At 37.7% G+C, this 18359-nt stretch overlaps 1 protein-coding gene across 1 annotated transcript in view; it reads right to left on the minus strand.

Moving 5' to 3' along the window:
* Positions 1-18359, minus strand: part of SMARCA2 (SWI/SNF related BAF chromatin remodeling complex subunit ATPase 2) — a 101421-nt gene that overhangs the window by 62772 nt on the left and 20290 nt on the right. The window contains exons 5-13 of the mRNA XM_086480570.1: positions 17345-17594; positions 12130-12256; positions 10694-10867; positions 10292-10465; positions 7477-7647; positions 3567-3620; positions 1974-2104; positions 1719-1779; positions 127-227 (exon numbers count right to left, since the gene is read on the minus strand). Of these exons, the coding sequence (XP_086336696.1) occupies positions 127-227; positions 1719-1779; positions 1974-2104; positions 3567-3620; positions 7477-7647; positions 10292-10465; positions 10694-10867; positions 12130-12256; positions 17345-17594 (1243 nt within the window). The remainder of the gene's footprint in view (positions 1-126; positions 228-1718; positions 1780-1973; positions 2105-3566; positions 3621-7476; positions 7648-10291; positions 10466-10693; positions 10868-12129; positions 12257-17344; positions 17595-18359) is intronic.

The following is an 18359-nucleotide window of genomic DNA, read 5'->3' on the forward strand; positions in this document are numbered from 1 at the left end:
TTCTGCAGATCTTCATGCCAGAAAAGCTACCACAACTCACTGTAATCTAGAGCAAGCTATTCTTGGGAAATGCAACTGTAAGAAATTACAGTTCTTAACAAAACCTAGTACCTAACAAACACTCACTCAATGATTTGCTTTGCGTCTTTCTCAGAAACTTCCTCACTGTTAGGATCTAGGAGTATCTTCTCATCTGCTTCTAACCTGCTTGATTCTTCTTCATCATCCTACAGAATACAGAAAAAGAACAGAGGTGCTGTGAAGTTCAACAACTTCCTATTTTCAACTGGCATTCACACAGTCATTGGCCAACACTTTATGACAAACCCGAACCACAAGTTCAACTTACACCTATTCTGCAACAGAATTGCACTGCAGCATAACAAGAGGATAATTTTTAACATACATTAACGAATAGGAAGTAATGATACATCAAAATAAGATTTTCCCCTTTAATGGTCCTACTTTTAAAAGCCTTACTCTGTCTACCGTGTTCAAGGAGAGGATTCCAATACCATGTACATGTACATATCACATTCCAGATGTGTGATAATTTAATAAAGCTTGAAAAACTGCCAAAAACTGCTGGTTTAGGCTTCTAGTTTCTTAACTTCTTAAAAAACAGACCACTTTTTCAGTCTTTTAAAAATAACTTAATTTGTCTTCTGGCTACAGTTGCCACAGATAACCAACAACTTAAAAGCACACTAATGAAGCTGAACAAAACACTGCTCTGAGTTCTGCAAGTGTATTCTCCCAACAATGATTTCCCCAGCTCTAAACAACACTGCTGCTAAAAAGTCTGTGCTAAAAATGTGGGCACACCTCTTTCAACATTCCTTCTAGAATCTGACAGGTATCAGGCCCTCCCCTCCTATCTATCTTAATACTGAGAGTCTTATAGAATTACATTAGCAGTAATTAGTTCTACAAAGGCATGTACCTTAATATCATAGAGTCCAGTCAGTTTCAGTGGTCATTTGGTCTAGTATTGTAAAGACTGCTAGACTTGGGAGATCTGAATTCTGCACCTAGTTCTGCTACTAGCCTGTTGACTGAACACAGTCCTTCTCTGCTCCTCAGTTTTCCTGTCCTTTACAAAGTCTGGAAAATGCTATGCCAGTATCGGTATTGATTATTCACAGTATCTAATTATGACCCTGCGGGGTTGAGATCTTTGTGTGTGTTAACTTTAAGATTCATTTTAGAACTTCTGGTTTTAGTACTTAAATCACCATTGAAATACTGAATCAGTCTGAACATAAATCCCTGACATAATCCCTAACATTTTAATAAACATAATATGTAAGTAACAACTGTGTTATTCAGAATTGCCAATAAAACCTCCAATGCATAAACATTAAAGATGTTAACTTTGTTCAGCACAAAGCCACAATACAGCCTTTCCTGACACATATTTTAAAATAGCAACCTGCTTATATTCTCTGGTTCATTATTAACAGGCAGAGTAAAATATTTACTTTCCCTAACCTCTATTACCAGTTAGCATTTACAGCATATATGAAAGAAAACTGCTATGAACTGAAAAGAACTACAAAACCAGTTACTTTTCCTGTTTATATTATTCTTAAAACACTGACGCACCTACTATTGTTTTCCCTTCCTTCCTTATGAAAAAGAAGAAAATATCATATGGAATAAGTACTCATTTTTTTACTGTATTATTTGGCACAGTATTCTTTTTTGAAGACACATACCTCCTCCTCATATTCAGAGCCACTTTCATCTTCACTGTCTGACCTGGGAGCAACTTCATAGCTGTACAAAGATGACAGAAAGGTTATGAATTAAAAATAACAAGATGAGGGATTAGGTTCAATACAACTCCTACTCAGCTTCACACGTAATAAATTAAAAGAATAGGTAAACAAGAAAAAAGAATAACTAAGAAAAGCCCATGAAAAATACTAAGCAAATAGAAAAAGCAGCCTACTTGTATGCTAACTACATACCCAGGGTTCATTTCCAGCCAAGCATCCAGCTGACTTGCTTTTGGTGCTTCTGGTCCAAGAAGAACTTTGCCTGTTTCAGTGTGAGTCACTTTAACTGGAAGGTCACTCATCTGGCTGCTGTCATCTATAGGCTAAAAATTAAAATTACATTTTATACCATAAGGTAACTGAATTTCACGCTTGTCATACATAATATAAAGAAGTAATAGTCCCTTCAAAATTCCAGAACTGAACAAGCAGTGAAGTTTTGTTATTAGAAGCCACACCTTCCCACATGGTTCTCAAGCAAATACTGAGTCACAGTATTTCTGTTGTGTAACATATTCCATGTGACATCCATAAATATATTACAATACTCCAAATAAACTAATAAAAACAGCATGGAAAAGAATACACTGTTGGCTTCTGTGAAACAAGACACAAGGTATGTATATAGCTTATAGGCACTTAATCCTGTTATTTATACCAATGGACACCTGTAATAAAAAAATGTACATTAACCTTATGACTTCTTTCAAATGGAAAAAGAAGAATGTAACAATTTAGCTAACTTTTTAAGTAAAGGCAGTCCATTTTAATGAATCACTGTCCTGACCTCTTCGATTAAGCTGATAGAGCACCTGCAACCTTTTACTTATGCTGGTGTTCTAACAAAACCAGAACAGCATAATTACTTTTTCTGTTATTTCTTTGCCCTGTTTAATTACAGATTTTCTAATTTAAAAACCTTTTGCCCTCTACCACTGCTTCTACTGAACAGTCTTTTCCATATATATACATATATGAACAAGAAAAAAATAATTCTGAACAGTTATAAATAGTGACTGTCAAGAGTATAAAACTCACCCCATTTCCATAAATACTGAAGTTAGAGGAATGTGCATTTTCCTTGCGCAACCATAACTTTATTAAAGTATTTTACTATAACTCTTTAACTACATCAGTACCTACATACTTGCCAGAACAAAAAAGATCAAAAGTAACACAATAAATACAATTCTAAAGTCTTTTATATGAAACAGAATAGAAAAATGGCATTAAGAGAAGAGCTCTTAATGAGGTAGCATATGCTCTGCTACTGAATGAAAAATACTATCCAAAGAGCAACACAGAAAAATGACTCATTTCCATTTGCTTCTGAGGAAGAAAGAACTTTCAGATGACTTAAGCCATCATAATAGTATAGTCTGTCCTGTATCTGAAAGGTAATGATATGCTTTTGTCAACAAAATGAAAAGCAAGAATATACTGTGTTTACAATCTCATTTTAGAAAGTAAATTAAGTCTACACATGGACTGCAAGAAAACCATTTACTTTTAAGCATATAACAAAGCTGAGGGATTCTTCAGCATACTCAGTGATGGATTCAATGTATTTTTCTTTTAGTCTTCAACTTTCTAAAGAGAAACAGGCTACCAGAGAAGTTAATCCAGGTAATTTTTATTCCTGTTTATAAACAACAGCTCTTCTTAGAACATTTGTGGTCATTATTTTTTTTTAAGCTATAGCAATGGTACACTGAACAATCACCAGAAAGTTAAAAACAAACAAATAAAAAAATAAACTAACCAACCACCTTGCAAAATTCATACCTCTCCATCAGGACCAAGACCAGATGCCATTCCTTCTGCATTTTCTTCAGCCTTCTACAACAGACGAAGAAGTGAAAAATATCACAGTCAGATTACAAGCATAGGGAGAATACTTTGTATGACGTAAGCATTTTTGGACCATGAATATGTTTCACTCTATTTCTGAACAGCCTGGGATGCATGTAATTTAAGGTGTGGGTGGATATAGGTAGAGACAGGCACAGAGTTACTACCAAATTCACAAACTATTTACTAGTACAACCAGGGTACCTACAACACCTTTGTTATAATAAATCTGCATCTAAGAAGTGGTTGGCCTGCCGAATTTCTGGTCTAGACCTAGAGCTCATTTGCTTACAGACTATGCTAATACAAACAAAATGGTAACTAATTTTTATCTGATTTACTATTAATTACCTCTGAAGTGGTTTAATCTCAGTTTCAGAAGTGTCACCATGTACCTATATTTGTGATAGGCACATTTATTTTGTGTATGTACACAATTTTTTTGGGTCTGACAACTAACTGGAAGGGCTGTTTTGAGAGTTCTTTGCACTATATCCCAATTAAGTCCAGACCACAATTACACAATTACAAACAAACCCAACCCTGGAGTTCTTAGCTGGAGTAAGCTAGATTTCTTTTCTCCCCAGGCACCACTCTGAGAAATAAGCAATACTTCCGTCAAGCCTGTCCTCATTTATCCTACTTAAAAATGTCAGGATAGTATGAGAAAATGGAAGACATAGTTTGCTTCTAAATAGGAACTTTCCTAAATAATTCTGACAATGAGCAAGAAAGGACAGAATATAGCTTCTGCTCCTGTCACAGTGCTGGGTTTGTAGTACCACAGGACAGTTTTATTTTGGTTACCAATGTAAACTAACAACAAGAACAGATCTCTTAAATTGTGTTTTATAGATAAACAACTTCCAAGTATAGTTAATGTGTGTGATAAATTCAGATAATCTAATCTAGTTTTCTTTTTTCTAAGAAGTATACTTAAGAATAGCTGCACTTCCAAATACTGAGATGATCCTCAATATCTGCTTCAGACCAAGCCCTGAGCCTTTGTCTTTGCCATTACAGTCCATTTTCCAAGGCATGAACTTCAAATGAACATGCAGCATTAGACATGGGTCAATTCTACATTTAAAAAAAGTCTATTCTTATTTCTTTTACACAGCCTTCATACTTTGGGACATATGCCTAATTATCTTTGTTAACTACCCTTTCACTAGTATTACCAAAAATGGAAATCTGGCTAAGCTTAATTCCAGTCTAAAACCTTGAAAATATGAAGTACAATATTCTCTAATATACAAAAAATAACCTGACGGAGAGGCTAATAAATACTTCACTGGACTACATAAATGTCATTGGTCCTGCTCCATGCAACAATAGCTAATGGTCAGTAAGAGTATCAACATGAGTTTGAAGGCTGCTTGCTTCAGCACTCCTGGGCAGCAGATATGTCTGCTGACAAAGAAAGAAACTGTACCAGATGAAGAGTCTAAACAGAGGGGCAGGAAAAGTTATGATAGCACATATCTGGACTCGGCTGAACAAGCTAGATTGACCAAGGACATTTCCTCCCTGGATGAACAAGGGGAGAGATACATTCTTTTGCACATGAGACTGCTCTCTAATATATAAAGATTGTTATAGCTTACTACAGTGAATGGAAAGAACTTACAACCCAAACACACCACCACAAATAAGCAGTAAACATCAGCGCTGTTCACTTGGCAAAGATCAGATCCTGCTGTGAGAGCTGAAACATTTACAACCTGTAGTTAAAAATTATTTTTGAAAACAGAAACATATGTTACAAAGGAGTTAAATGTAAATAATGACAAATATCTCACACTCATATTTTGGGCTACGCCAAGAAGCCTTTAGTCTAGACAATTTAAGCCTTGACAAGAAAATAACAATTTTACAAAAATAGGAAGCTACATTTTCTTCATTCTCCATATAATGACAGGAAAAACTCCTGTGAATAAAGGTGAAACGTTGTACAGCAAGTTAAACCAGACTATCAGATGAAAATTTCATCAGGATTAATCCACGACTGCAGTGAAGATGTGGGACACTAGCGGAACAGGAGGCTGGAAACAGAAGACACAAATACAGGAATGTGGAAAAAGCAAAGAGGGAAAATCTACCATAAAGATTCCCCAAATTGTATCCCAGAGAAAAAAATGGCCTAATCTGAAATTTTATTATTGTAAAAACATAGGGTTCACTTGGATACTATCTGATGTGAGCCTGGCAAAGACAGGAAGTACTTCTTCACCCTCTGCTTCCTCATTGCGATTTGTAGGAGAAAATCCTAAGAACTCTTTTCTCTCATTTCTCTGTAAGTGCAAAACATACACTACACTACATGTTAGTAGACTAAACTGTGCTTCACATGGATTACAAAACATAAAAGGGTAAGTATCAAAAGCATATGACTCAGAAGAAGACAAGTGCCCACTAATTTCAAAGACTGCTGCAGCCATGCAACAACAAATTCATAGAATTATAAATTAAAACAAAGGGTAATATTTGTGTGCACTCCTGTATCCTTGACAGATGAGCAAAAGCTTGGTGGAAAGAACTTAGTTATGAACAAAAAGCTGCAGATGATCAAGACAGAGCTGAGATTTTTTTCTGCTAATGTTCCTTTAGGTTTTAGGCTGGGATATTTATAATCACTGCATATTTTTACTTCAATGACAGAAAATTATTTACTGACATGGCCAGAAGATGCTCTGTTCCTCATACTTGCTTCAGCTAAACTGACATGGAAATAGAACTATATGACGTATGTGGTTTGTTGAAGGAATTAATGTTTTTCATTACAGCAGCACATTTACTCCACACACTACCTCATTAACGATTATCTCTACTGTAAATCACATCTGTTGTCAATGGTAATACAGGTCAAGAATCCCATTTAGTTACATCTTAAATTTGTAGGCAGGGGATTGTTCCTGTGTTAACAATATACTCTTAACAAGAAGTACACAGGTTTTGGAGAGGGACAGGAAAAAACATAAAGCATTTTTAGGCCATTAATCTCAAAAATCAGAGTTTTTTACATGCTGGTATTTATTATTATATTTAGAGTGCTGCTTGTAAATCATGTATATATAACATTTAATTTGTATCAGTAATTAGTAGCAAACCAGGCATGGAAATGGATTATAAAAATCTTCTTATCCATCCTGCAAGAGATGAAAGGTACTCAGGGGTCACAAAAATGACAAATCATTACTTAATGATTATTTCACACAGAATTATTTATGTGAAACTAGCACTGCTCAGTTTCCACGTGTCTCTCTCACAGGGGAAAATATTTCATACAAAGAAAGGTAATTTTGAAAAGCTTCAGTTAAACATTAAGAATGAACAATACTACTCGCAGAATACTCATTTGCTACAATAAACCTACCCAAGTTCTTTCTCTCTAGTCGTTTCCAATGGTCCCACAAAATGGGCTGAGCCAAGCATAGAATATGGAGGTCTAAAAAAGGTACCCTGTATGAAACAGTTACACAAACCAGACTTTTATCATCTTCATAAAATGTATTTTGGATCCATTGGAACCTTTTGGGGCACTTTAATCCTAATGTTCTCGCCTGGCCAAATTTTGCCTGTAGCAAGTTTATCAGCAAATCAATGTTAACAGCCCACAACTTTCTAATCCTGCCTCCTTCTCACCTTCTTTGCCATTAATGACAGCAAGTTTCTTATGTATTTCAGTGAAGAGAGATGGGTTCCCTCAGTGTTAACAATCTGGCAGTGCAGATGATTTTAGATACTCTGGCATGGGTATGACAATCGAGTATCCCTGTATTTACCAACACTAAATTGGATTTGAAGAAGAGATAGCCTAAAAATACCAGCTATAACTACTTGCCTTCTTTCTTCTCCTTCTCTTCTTCTTCTCTTTGGCTGCTTGTGCCTGTTTATGCTCCCATACCAGGTTAGTCAAGTTAGCCACATACTCATCTGTCTGCTGCAACAGGTAGGCCAGGCGTCTATCTTTCTTTTGGTCAATCAGCTTACGGTAGCCTTCTTCATCTTCAGCCTAGCAATACAAAATAGACATCAGCCATGACAGAAATGCTTCCAAAGAAACACCAACCAACTCCTATGTCAATAATCACATGTTATCTTAGTTAGGTCATTATGAATATCTGTGTAGGGGGACAATTAGATGTTGAATGATCAGGCCCACACATTTGTGTTAATGGGTCATGGAATCACAGAATCACAGAATGGTTTGGGTTGGAAGGGACCTTACAGATCATCTAGTTCCAACCCCCTCCCCCCATGAGCAGGGACACCGTCCACCAGACCAGGCTGCTCAAAGCCCCATCCAATCCAGCCTTGAACACTGCCAGGGAGGGGGCAGTCACAGCTTCTCTGGGCAACTTGTGCCAGTGTCTCACCACCCTCACTGGAAAGAATTTCTTCCCAATATCAAATCTAAATCTCCCCTCTTTCAGTTTGAAACCGTTACCCCTCGTCCTATCACTGCACTCCCTGATACAGAGTCCCTTCCCCACCTTTCCTGTAGGCCCCCTTGAAGTACTGGAAGGCCGCTACAAGGTCTCCCTGGAGCCTTCTCCTCTCCAGGCTGAACAACCCCAACTCTCTCAGCCTGTCCTCGTAGGGGAGGTGCTCCAGCCCTCTGATATGGGCCCTCCTCTGGACCTGCTCCAATGGGTACATGTCTTTCTTACACTGGGGACTCCAGAGCTGGACACAGTACTCCAGGTGGAGTCTCACAAGAGCGGAGTAGAGGGGAAGAATCACCTCCCTCGACCTGCTGGCTTCAGTTTTGGGCACCTCAATACCAGAAAGACCTCAAGGTGCTGGAGAGAGCACAGAGAAGGGCAACAAAGCCGGTGAAAGGCCTAGAGAATAAGTCTTATGAAGAGCGGCTGAGGGAACTGGGGCTATTTGGTCTTAAGAAAAGGAGGCTGAGGGGAGACCTTATTGCTCTCTACAACCACCTGAAAGGACATAGTAAAGAAGTAGGTGCTGGTCTCTTCTCACAGGTAATTAATGACAGAACAAGAGGGAATGGACTCAAGCTGCACCAGGGTAGGTTTAGGCAAGACATTAGGAAAAATTTTTTCACTGAAAGGGTTGTCACACATTGGAATGGGCTGCCCAGGGAGGTGGCTGAGTCACCATCCCTTAATGTGTTTATTAAAGGTCGTTTAGATGTGGTGCTTCGAGATGTGGTTTAGGGGTGTACTTGGTAGAGCAGGGTTTACGGTTGGACTCGATCTCAAAGCTCTTTTCCAACCTGAATGATTCTATGGTTCTATGATATTTTGGAAGCACTGGTATCCTGTGCCATTTCTGGACATTCAAATCTACTTTATATTTTTCAGCAGTGGACATCTTCATTATTTATCATACTACATGGTAAGACTGACATAAGCTCAACCTCATGATTTTCAAAAATAGTTCCAAAATATCAAGATTACTTTATTTTTTAATCAGCTCTTTTTTCTCTAATGATTAACATTTTTACGAGCTTGGTTAGATAGACTGTTGGCAATTGTCTCTATGAAAAAGGTCTATAAGGTTGATTACTATGCAAATTTAAGAAATATCCTAGGGCCCAAACATTTGTAATTCTCTTATGCAAGTCCTTCATTTACATTTTACATGCACTTTTGTTTCTAAGTTTTTATCATTTTTATATTTAATTATTTCTACATTTCATTCTGTGATTTTTAAAAAACCAAACTGTTCAGTCTTTATTCATCGCAGGAACAGATTCTGGACAGGGACTAGAGTTTTGCATCTGCACCCATATTAGATTCTTACCGCGTTTTACCAGCATGTTTCAAAGTAAGCATGTCAATTTTCATGGAATTCTAGTAAAGGTTAATAAAGTGTTAAAAAAAGAGCTAAGCAATGTCTTGAAGAAAATTTTCCAACCGCAGTTGCTAACATAGTTGTACATATGCATTAATCTCTCTGCACTTTAAGTTCCAGAATTATTCTACCTCCTGAAATGCAGGCAGCCCACTGATTGGTTTCACAGCATTCTGAACAGACATAGTTATACACAAACCCATTCTACTCTGTCCTACGAACAATACAACTGATACTGGGCAGATGCAAGGAAAGGAAAACTATGAAACACCAAGAAGGAGTATGGCCCTGGAGCATCAATGGATAGGAACCGACTGCTATTAATTCTCAAGATATATGCATTCACTGCTATAGGTTACATATTTTTAGATGTGAAACTAGCTTTATGTAGAAATTGTGGAGTAATGCTGAGAACAAGTTAATCATATTGAACCTTCAAAACTATAAACCTAGAAATAAAACACAGTCCATTATTTACATAATGGACCAATACCCCTGCAACTATATACCAGTGTTAGCGTACGAAGTTAATGACATTAAGTGATGTCATACAGAAACGGCTGTTTTCATGCTGGTAGAAAAAACTATTCTCATCAAAAACCTTAAAAAAAGAAGTAGCTACAGGTTAAAATGAACAGTATCACATTCCCTATCATCATCAGAAATACACATAATCAAACTACAGCAGTTTTAGGTTTATACTTTTTTGCATTACAGAGGCTTTATTCTGCAAAGGAAACACATGAGTGTGGCTGAGACTGTGTATGAAATACTAAAAGGATCCAATATGTAACTTTATCTAAAACAACTATATTCTTTCCTCTACTCCTTACCATTAGTCTCCTCATTCTTTCTTTCTCAATTCTTTCAGTTTCTTTTTTCTGCTCACGCTCAGTATTGGCGTGCCAAGTTGCTACAGCTTTAGAAAGTTTCTGAATTTTCCCAGCAACTGAGCGGTGGTACTCTTTAAAATCTTTAGCGTGCTGCAAAATGCTGTTCAGATATTCCTGGAAAGAGAAACAAGTTAGCGCAGACATTTGGACAAAGCACAGGATTTGAAATTAGGAATACAGAAATTCTAATCTTACTGTTTTCCAACTGCTTATCACAATATTTGGAGTCTTTTTCATCTTAGAAACACCAAAGGTAAATAAATTATGTAACAGAGAAGACCCTCGCACAGCAAAGCAAAGTGTATTTCTGTCACGGGGCAAACAGCTACTAAGTTTAAATACCTGATGTTTCTGCCTACGCTTCCTCTCTTGTTCTATCTTCTGCTGTTTCTCAAGCTTTTCTGTCATACGAGCCTCCCTCAAAGTCTGGCGTTTGCTTCGTTTGTAGGCTTTGGAGTTCAGTGCTGTCTCCAGTGTTGTATCACGGCGCATACAGGCTACTACCTCTTGTCTTAGCTACCAGTGGTGAAAAAAGAAACACTTTAAAAAAAATTCATTTTTAATATATGAAAGAGCAACTTTACACACTGTTAGGGCAGAGTAAAACAGTAACAGTCCTGAAGATGTACCAGCCTCCTCTTTCCATTACAGTTCTGACAAGATCCAGCACCTACACAGTTGCAGCAGCTATGTCTGTCTCCCTAAACAAATTTTAAGTGCCCACAGGATGGCCAAAAGTGTTAATCACACTTAATCATCATTTCTTCCTCCTTTACAAGATGATGCAAATGACTGTCCTGCTGTAATTAAAGGGGCTAGCCAAGATGTTACACCATTGAAGTAAAACACAAACAAACAACATACATTACATACTTTCTAGAGCTGGACCTGAACACAGCTGACAATTCATTTCATTACTAGCTGCACAGGAGACAGCTGGGAGAGGTAAATGTTAAGGGCCTTGAACAGTACTGCTACAGTCCCAACAGTACAGCAGGGAGAGACTCCTGCTTTTCATTTGACCTCTGACAAAACTTCATTACAAAGGAGTGCCAAGGGTAGAAGGAAGGAAGACTTGGACATCATGGTACAACTACTGCCAAGGCTTCTGTCAGGAAGTATTTTTGCTTGACCTGCCAAATCACATCTTTGTTCTTCCAAACTAGCTGGAAATGCCGATGGCAAGAGGCCCATAAGAGTTTGGCAGTGTGATTCCTTTTCTGAAATTCATTTCCTGATACATGCACTCAACATCCAAATTATATGTTAAGTATGATCTTGTTACACTTAATTTTCAAAGCCTTTGTGCCACAGTGGAAAATCCGGAAAAGAAATCACAGAGAAACACCACACTCAACACCAGCACACTAAAACAGGGGGGACCCTCAACAAATATAAAGTATGTCTGGAAAGAGGTGTCTATTTCGTGTTGAAAATCAACTTGCAGCCTGTCCAGTTCTTGTTTTGTCTTTGTGCCAATGCCACATTCATTATGAAAGACACAGTTCTATTGTTACACTTTAGACTGGAAGATAAAGCAGGAAGCAAAAAGAACACTTGGACATTTTTATTCAGAAAACAAAATAACATCTAAGTTAAACATTTCTCTGACTTGCTTATCAGTCAAGTCTGCCCTCATGCAAAATCTCCTGCTTAGGCTCAGCGCTGCTGCAAAATCTCTTGCCAGTTTACCCTTTGCTACATTAACATGTTTGGCTGTGACCTCTATGAGAATTTTCCTATGAAGTAAATTTTTACTATGAAGTAAAAGGCATTACCTGGCGCTGGAAATTCAGTAACCTAAGTGCCTTCAATTCCACTGTAGCTTTGGTTCGCAGATCTGGGGGCAGAGAACCAGGCAAGTTCTCCAGTTCCTGGATTCTGTGAGCAATTCGAGCTTGAAGTCTATGCAAACAGAAAATTGGATAAGACACCAAGAGAAATCTGTAACTGGTTATCAAGATCATACATTAAAAATAGGCAATTTACCTCAGGCATCACTTTGCTTCTACTAATTGTTTCTGAACTAACAGGCTTTTGCAGAGATGACACTAGGTATCCTTTTCCATTTTGAAAATAAGTTGTCAAATAATGAAAATACCCTTTGGCCCTTCTTCTAATTTTGACTACAAGTACATGCGTGAAGAGAAACTTGGGAATTTTATTTTACTCATCCTATACAGCATTCTGATTTCAAGCTTCTTTGATGGGTATTGTTTTATGCACAGTGCAGTCAGCGATGACACAGACAGAACTTTTCTTAATATCTGGAATTCTACTTGCTTATTTTATTGACAAATGAAAAGTTCATTAGTAAAGTATTCACACTTACATAGCTGTTACACAGTAAATCAGATTCTATTTCACTCTTCCTTTACAAGCTCCTTTTGCATTCATTTGTAAATTTGAGAGAGAAAGAGAGAATAATGGACAAGCCAGACTGAACTTGTTTTTTGCTATTTTTTGCATTGAAAACCAAGATGACAGAGCTAACAGTCACATAGTTTTTGTGGTTTTATTTACAAGTACTTCTGTGAACTGCAGATTTTGTGAAGGCACTGAAACAAGACATCCTCAAATTTTAAGTTATCCAAAAGTTGCATTTAAGTTCATCTGAATCAGTGCCCTCCATTTCCCACATGCTTTAGGATTAAAAAAAAAAAAAAACCACCCCAACTAAAACCAAACCCACACACATCCCCCAAACCCAGAGAGTCCTTTGTTTCCCATAATCAAAAAACTAAAGGCCCAGGAACAGGAAGGTATCTCATCTCCCTACACGGGAGGGACCCACAAAATTTCCCTTTACTTTCACAAAGCACGAAACATCAGCTCACACTAAGAAAAGGTGTCTGCTGCTGTTTTCCTGCAATGAGGACTTTGGAACTGCCATGAAGGGAGAATGCAAACACTTTCTATAGAGCTTCCTTGCATACAGTGATCATTCTTTCCCTGCCCTTTTGCCCCCTCATTGCTCCACAGTATTAGCACAGTGACATAAACTCTCATAAACTTGACACATCAGTTGCACAACTGGAAAGCAGATCACACATCAGGCAAAATGGCTGCACCTGATACATGGAATCAGAACAAACCAAAATACTGGTATCTCACAGCAACTACATGCATCAGGACTTATAATCTGCAAAGCAACTGGAATCACTTGTACAGTTGCAGACAGTATCTCTTCTGTAACAGTACTCCTTCCTAAAACTCCTAAACTTTTTAAAACTATGCATTTTTCTACGTCACCAAAAGACTTTTGATGTTCCTGGAAGAACAAAAAGGTCACAATGCTGCATTACTGCAGAAGACTAACTGTCTTGAGCCATGAAGATATATAAGAAGAGACTTTGCAGATAACAAAGAAACCACAGACAATCTGCAGGACACTAGCAAGTATACTTTTTTTAATCAGCAATGAGAAGGCGGAAAAAAGTCCTTCCACATAATAAAACAACTTTAAATTACAAACATTATTAGCTTTAATAGATCTATTCAGTGAGATTAAAAAGCAGCATTTATTTTGAAGAAAAGTCTTAAGGAGAGTTTTATAAAAGCACAGTATGAATTTTTTATTCTGGCCAGATTTCAAGGAACACAACTTTAACAGCTCTCCACACATGAGTAATCTGAACTTCTTATACTGATAAGAATTTTAAATATCTAAGTTCACTTTTATCCACCTTCAGTCACACAGAGTTTAACAATAATTATAATAGAATATCATCTCAAATCAACATATGCTGCAAATAGCTTCTCAGCATAACCCTGCATGTTGACAGCAACATTAACTCTCCGTTTTTTTTCTCTTTGCTAATATATACTGGAGCCTTTTGTACAATCAGATCAAGACCTTCCATGGAGAAAAAGCAGTCTACTGATGTTTCATTAGATTCAAAGTTTTTTCAGATCCTGCAATATGTTAATAGGTGCATTATTGCTTCTCCTTCGGTACTGGTCTATTTAACACATAGCTAATGAATACGAATGCTACACTGTACTTCTAAGTGCCTATCTGATGAAACAAACTACATAACTTCCTAGTAACAAGGAAAGGAAAAAAGAATAATAATTAGATGTAATTTCCTAATAGCAAAACCTGAAGTATTTCACATCTACAATACTGTTCTGTGTGTAAGACATGCTCTGATACACAAATCATGCACATGATCCATGAAGAAACAGAAATGTGTATGCAGTAGTATGTATTTTCCCCCAAAAGTCTGCCATTATGCACTTCAGAGGTGTGTATACAACAAGAAAAACAGTGAAAAACCTCAGCAATTAACTTTTTATCACGTAGCTCATGAATCAGCACTAAATCACTGTCTCCCCAGAAGCACACTTCATACCTGTAGTCCATGAACATCAAGTTCAAGATCACTATCATGGTTTAACCCTGGTCAGCAACTAAGCCCCACACAGCTGCTCGCTCACTCCAGCCCCCCAACCCCAGTGGGATGGGGGGAGAATCATAAGGGTAAAAGTGATAAAGAAACTCATGAGTTGAGACAAAAACAGTTTAATCATTAAAAAGAAAATTTTTTTTTTTTTTAATTGTAAGGAAATGAGAGGAAAAAATAACAGAGAGAAACAAAATCCAAGAAAGACAAGCAACGCAAACGAAAACAATTGCTTACCACAGAGGCCCAGCCAGTCCCCAAGCTGCGGTCCCCAGCCAACCTCCCACCTCAGTTTTACTGCTGAGCATGATGATATCACATGGTATAGAATACCCGTTTGGTCAGTTGGGGTCAGGTGTCCCAACTGTGTCCCCTCCCAACTTTTCGTGCACCCTCAGCTCATGCACTGGTGGGGCGGTGTGAGAAGAAGAAAAGGCCTTGATGCTGTGTAAGCACTGCTCAGCAAGAACTAAAACATCAGTGTCTTATCCACATTATACTCAGCACAAATCCAAAACACAGCCCCATAACAGCTACTATGAAGAAATTTAATTCTATCCCAGCCAAAACAAGTACAGTCACTTGAGAAAACCTAATCTGTAATTTTCAAGAATTCCTAACTTAAACATATTCAAAACTCACACAATAAGGCAGTATCCCAGAATTTTACCTTTTGGGTCTCTCTGTGTGTTTGAATTATGAATCCCTAAAATACCTATGTGATAATCCCATTTTTTAACGAAAATTAGTAATGCAAACAGTTTCCTAAGTATTTCAAAATATCACAGCCCTTTATTAAGGGCCTGAGAGATCTCAAGAGACAACTGTTTCATAAAGCTTTCATTAACTTCACTGCTTTCAGGACACAAATGTTTATACTGGCTTTTTTCTACTACCTTTTTATGAAGAAACTGTGAATACATTGTGTTTCTCTATCAAACCTGCCTTTACTAAAGCAAAGGCTAGCACCATTCAAAGCATAAAAGCTGTTAAATTCCTTTTTTCAAAGCTTTTGTCTGATGTTACTTACATAGTTTTAAATAACGAAAAGACTTCCAGAAGTTCTAAGCACTCAGGCATGCAAAGCAAAAACAAATTCCAGCAGTGCTCAAAATTAAAAGTTTGGATCATTATCTATGTGCTACCACAAAAAACAAAACCCAAAACACTCCTGCTGCAGAAACCCTATCAAACCTCCATATCACTTACGCTGCCAAGAAGTAGAGTATTTAGAACCTAATAGATATAACTGCAACCAGTTCTCCACACTAGTAAATGCAACACCACTATTTTCTGTCACTCCTCAGTTTCCTCCATTTACACATACTAAGGCATAACAGTTTGCCACAAATAGTGCAATGGAGCAGGGCTGGTAAACAGGACCAGTAACAATTTGACGTTAACTGATGCAGAAAAGGTTACATTATACTGGCCACATGATTCTTGGCTCAGGTTAGTGCTACAATTCTTCACTCAAAGCAACTGTGAAACCATAATGGTGTGTTCTACAAGCTTTCTGAAAAAGATGTTAGGATATAGCGATTGCTCATGCCGAAACAGCTATGGCCATTCAGTCTTAAGGTAAAAAGGGTAAGACTGACAGAATGACCACAACACACCAGTGAGTTACTTAAGCAGTATCTTATGCAAAACATAAGAGCTTTTCTGGGATCACGGCATGGATTCTGGACACGGCACCACATTCTAAAACACTTCATTGTGTTTTACCTTCATAAAGCCAAGGTCTTTAAACCAGTCTTCACCGAAATCACAATCCCTTTTGCCTACCTTCCCCTACATACTCATTGTTAGAGTAACTGGAAGACGCATCATCAGTCCAAAACAAGCAAATACACTAAGTGCAGATTCTTTCCTCTGACTGATAATGATCAGGAATATATTTTTGACGCAGGTTAAGATCCTTCTGCCTGGCAAATTCTCAAAGTCAATTGTTTAATAGCCTTGCTGATGGGAAGAGGGAAGAAGTCTCTTTCTAACTCCACAAGAAATGTCATCCTCTATACCTTGTAATGAATCTAAATCATCATCTAATCAGGGCACTCAGGAGGCAACTTTGAAAGATTATGCTTCCTGGTAACCTTTTTTTTGATCTTGCCCGCAACATCCCTAATATTCTCTTTACTCTCTGGTCATCCAGCCAACCTCATCGTCACTACTAAAATTTGTTTTCACTGTGGCCACTGTTCTCTTCTAACCCCCCTTTTGTTTGTAATACTAAAAGATTTCTGCATTGAATTGTTTCTCTGTAGATCACAAGCATTTCGATTTCCTAACTTTCAGTGTTTGCAGCATCCAAGTAATACACTAATCCAGCAGAGTCCTTGAGCCTGTTTTAAACTTACCAGGTTTGCAATGATACTGTCAGTATGCTTCACTAGTTCATAACTTGGGGTAGAATTAAATCATTGTTTGGTTTGACGTTTCTGTACTTCTCTTTGACATGGTCTGTCTCTGGAAACTCAGTTTATACTATTGTCACTACAGCAGTAGATTGTAAGGAGTTTAAGTTCAGAAAGTGAAAAATCACAATATGCAGATGCATTTGAATCTTATTATTCACTTTTACCTATATTCACGTTCTTGGAGTATTTCAACTGGATCCAATCCTTGTGGCTTCTGGATAGGGCTGATGCGATTCTGCTTTTGCTGCAGCTGAACAATGGGCGAAGGCTGTCCAGGTGGTGGCTGTGGCACAGAAGGCCCAGGCATGGTGGCAGCAGGCTGGGCAGCTGTGGGGGCAGGAGAAGGCCTCCCACTAGGGGGTGGCGCAGGAAGCTTCTGCTGCGTGTTGGAGACATTCAGATCTGGGGTTTGGCCTGAATCATAAAAAGTACTTATTCATAAAATGGATATGGAACACAGGAAGAAAACAAAGACAGTTTCCAAAGACACAATGTGAAGCTAAGGTAAACATTCAAAATCACAGAAAAAGCACATGGAGATAGACTACACTGCATACTTAAAAAAACATACTAAAATGCAAGTATACCATACATTGCAGGAAGTGTTCCAAAGAAAAACACCTGAAACTTCATGTTACTTCTTTTCCCATTCCTGATGACTTATTTCTAGCATTAGAAGTAGTAAAACAGCTGTAGAAATTATTTCATGCAAGTGCAGGATCTAATTCTACCTCTTGTTCACTATCCTTGCACCTCTTAGAAGGCAACTATAATCACAACCTGACAATAAGCACATTTAGGTCTGGTTTTAAGAGCTCTATCAGAACTAGATAGCCACATCAAAATTTCTAGAACTGTACTTAGAAGTCAGTATATATATATATATAGCCTTCATTTCATTATGATCTCCTATTAATTGTATTTAAATATTTCAAATACCACGAATCCGGTTACTGTTTTATCTTACAGCATTCCCAATAGCCTTGAAAATTAACACCTCAGTTAACATGAAAATAGCATGGGTCTATGACTAAAGGCCATAGATTTCAGTATGGTATTATGACAACAAGTCACCCACACATTCAGATGTTCAAAAACTGTCACTGACAACAGACATTGCAACAATAAAGATGTCAATTGTCAGAGGAGTCATAGTAATTCAGTGCTAGGAAAAAAAAC

The sequence above is a fragment of the Leptosomus discolor genome, chromosome Z, assembly GCF_034619465.1.
Source record: "Leptosomus discolor isolate bLepDis1 chromosome Z, bLepDis1.hap2, whole genome shotgun sequence".
In the NCBI taxonomy this organism is placed as follows: Eukaryota; Metazoa; Chordata; class Aves; order Leptosomiformes; family Leptosomidae; genus Leptosomus; species Leptosomus discolor.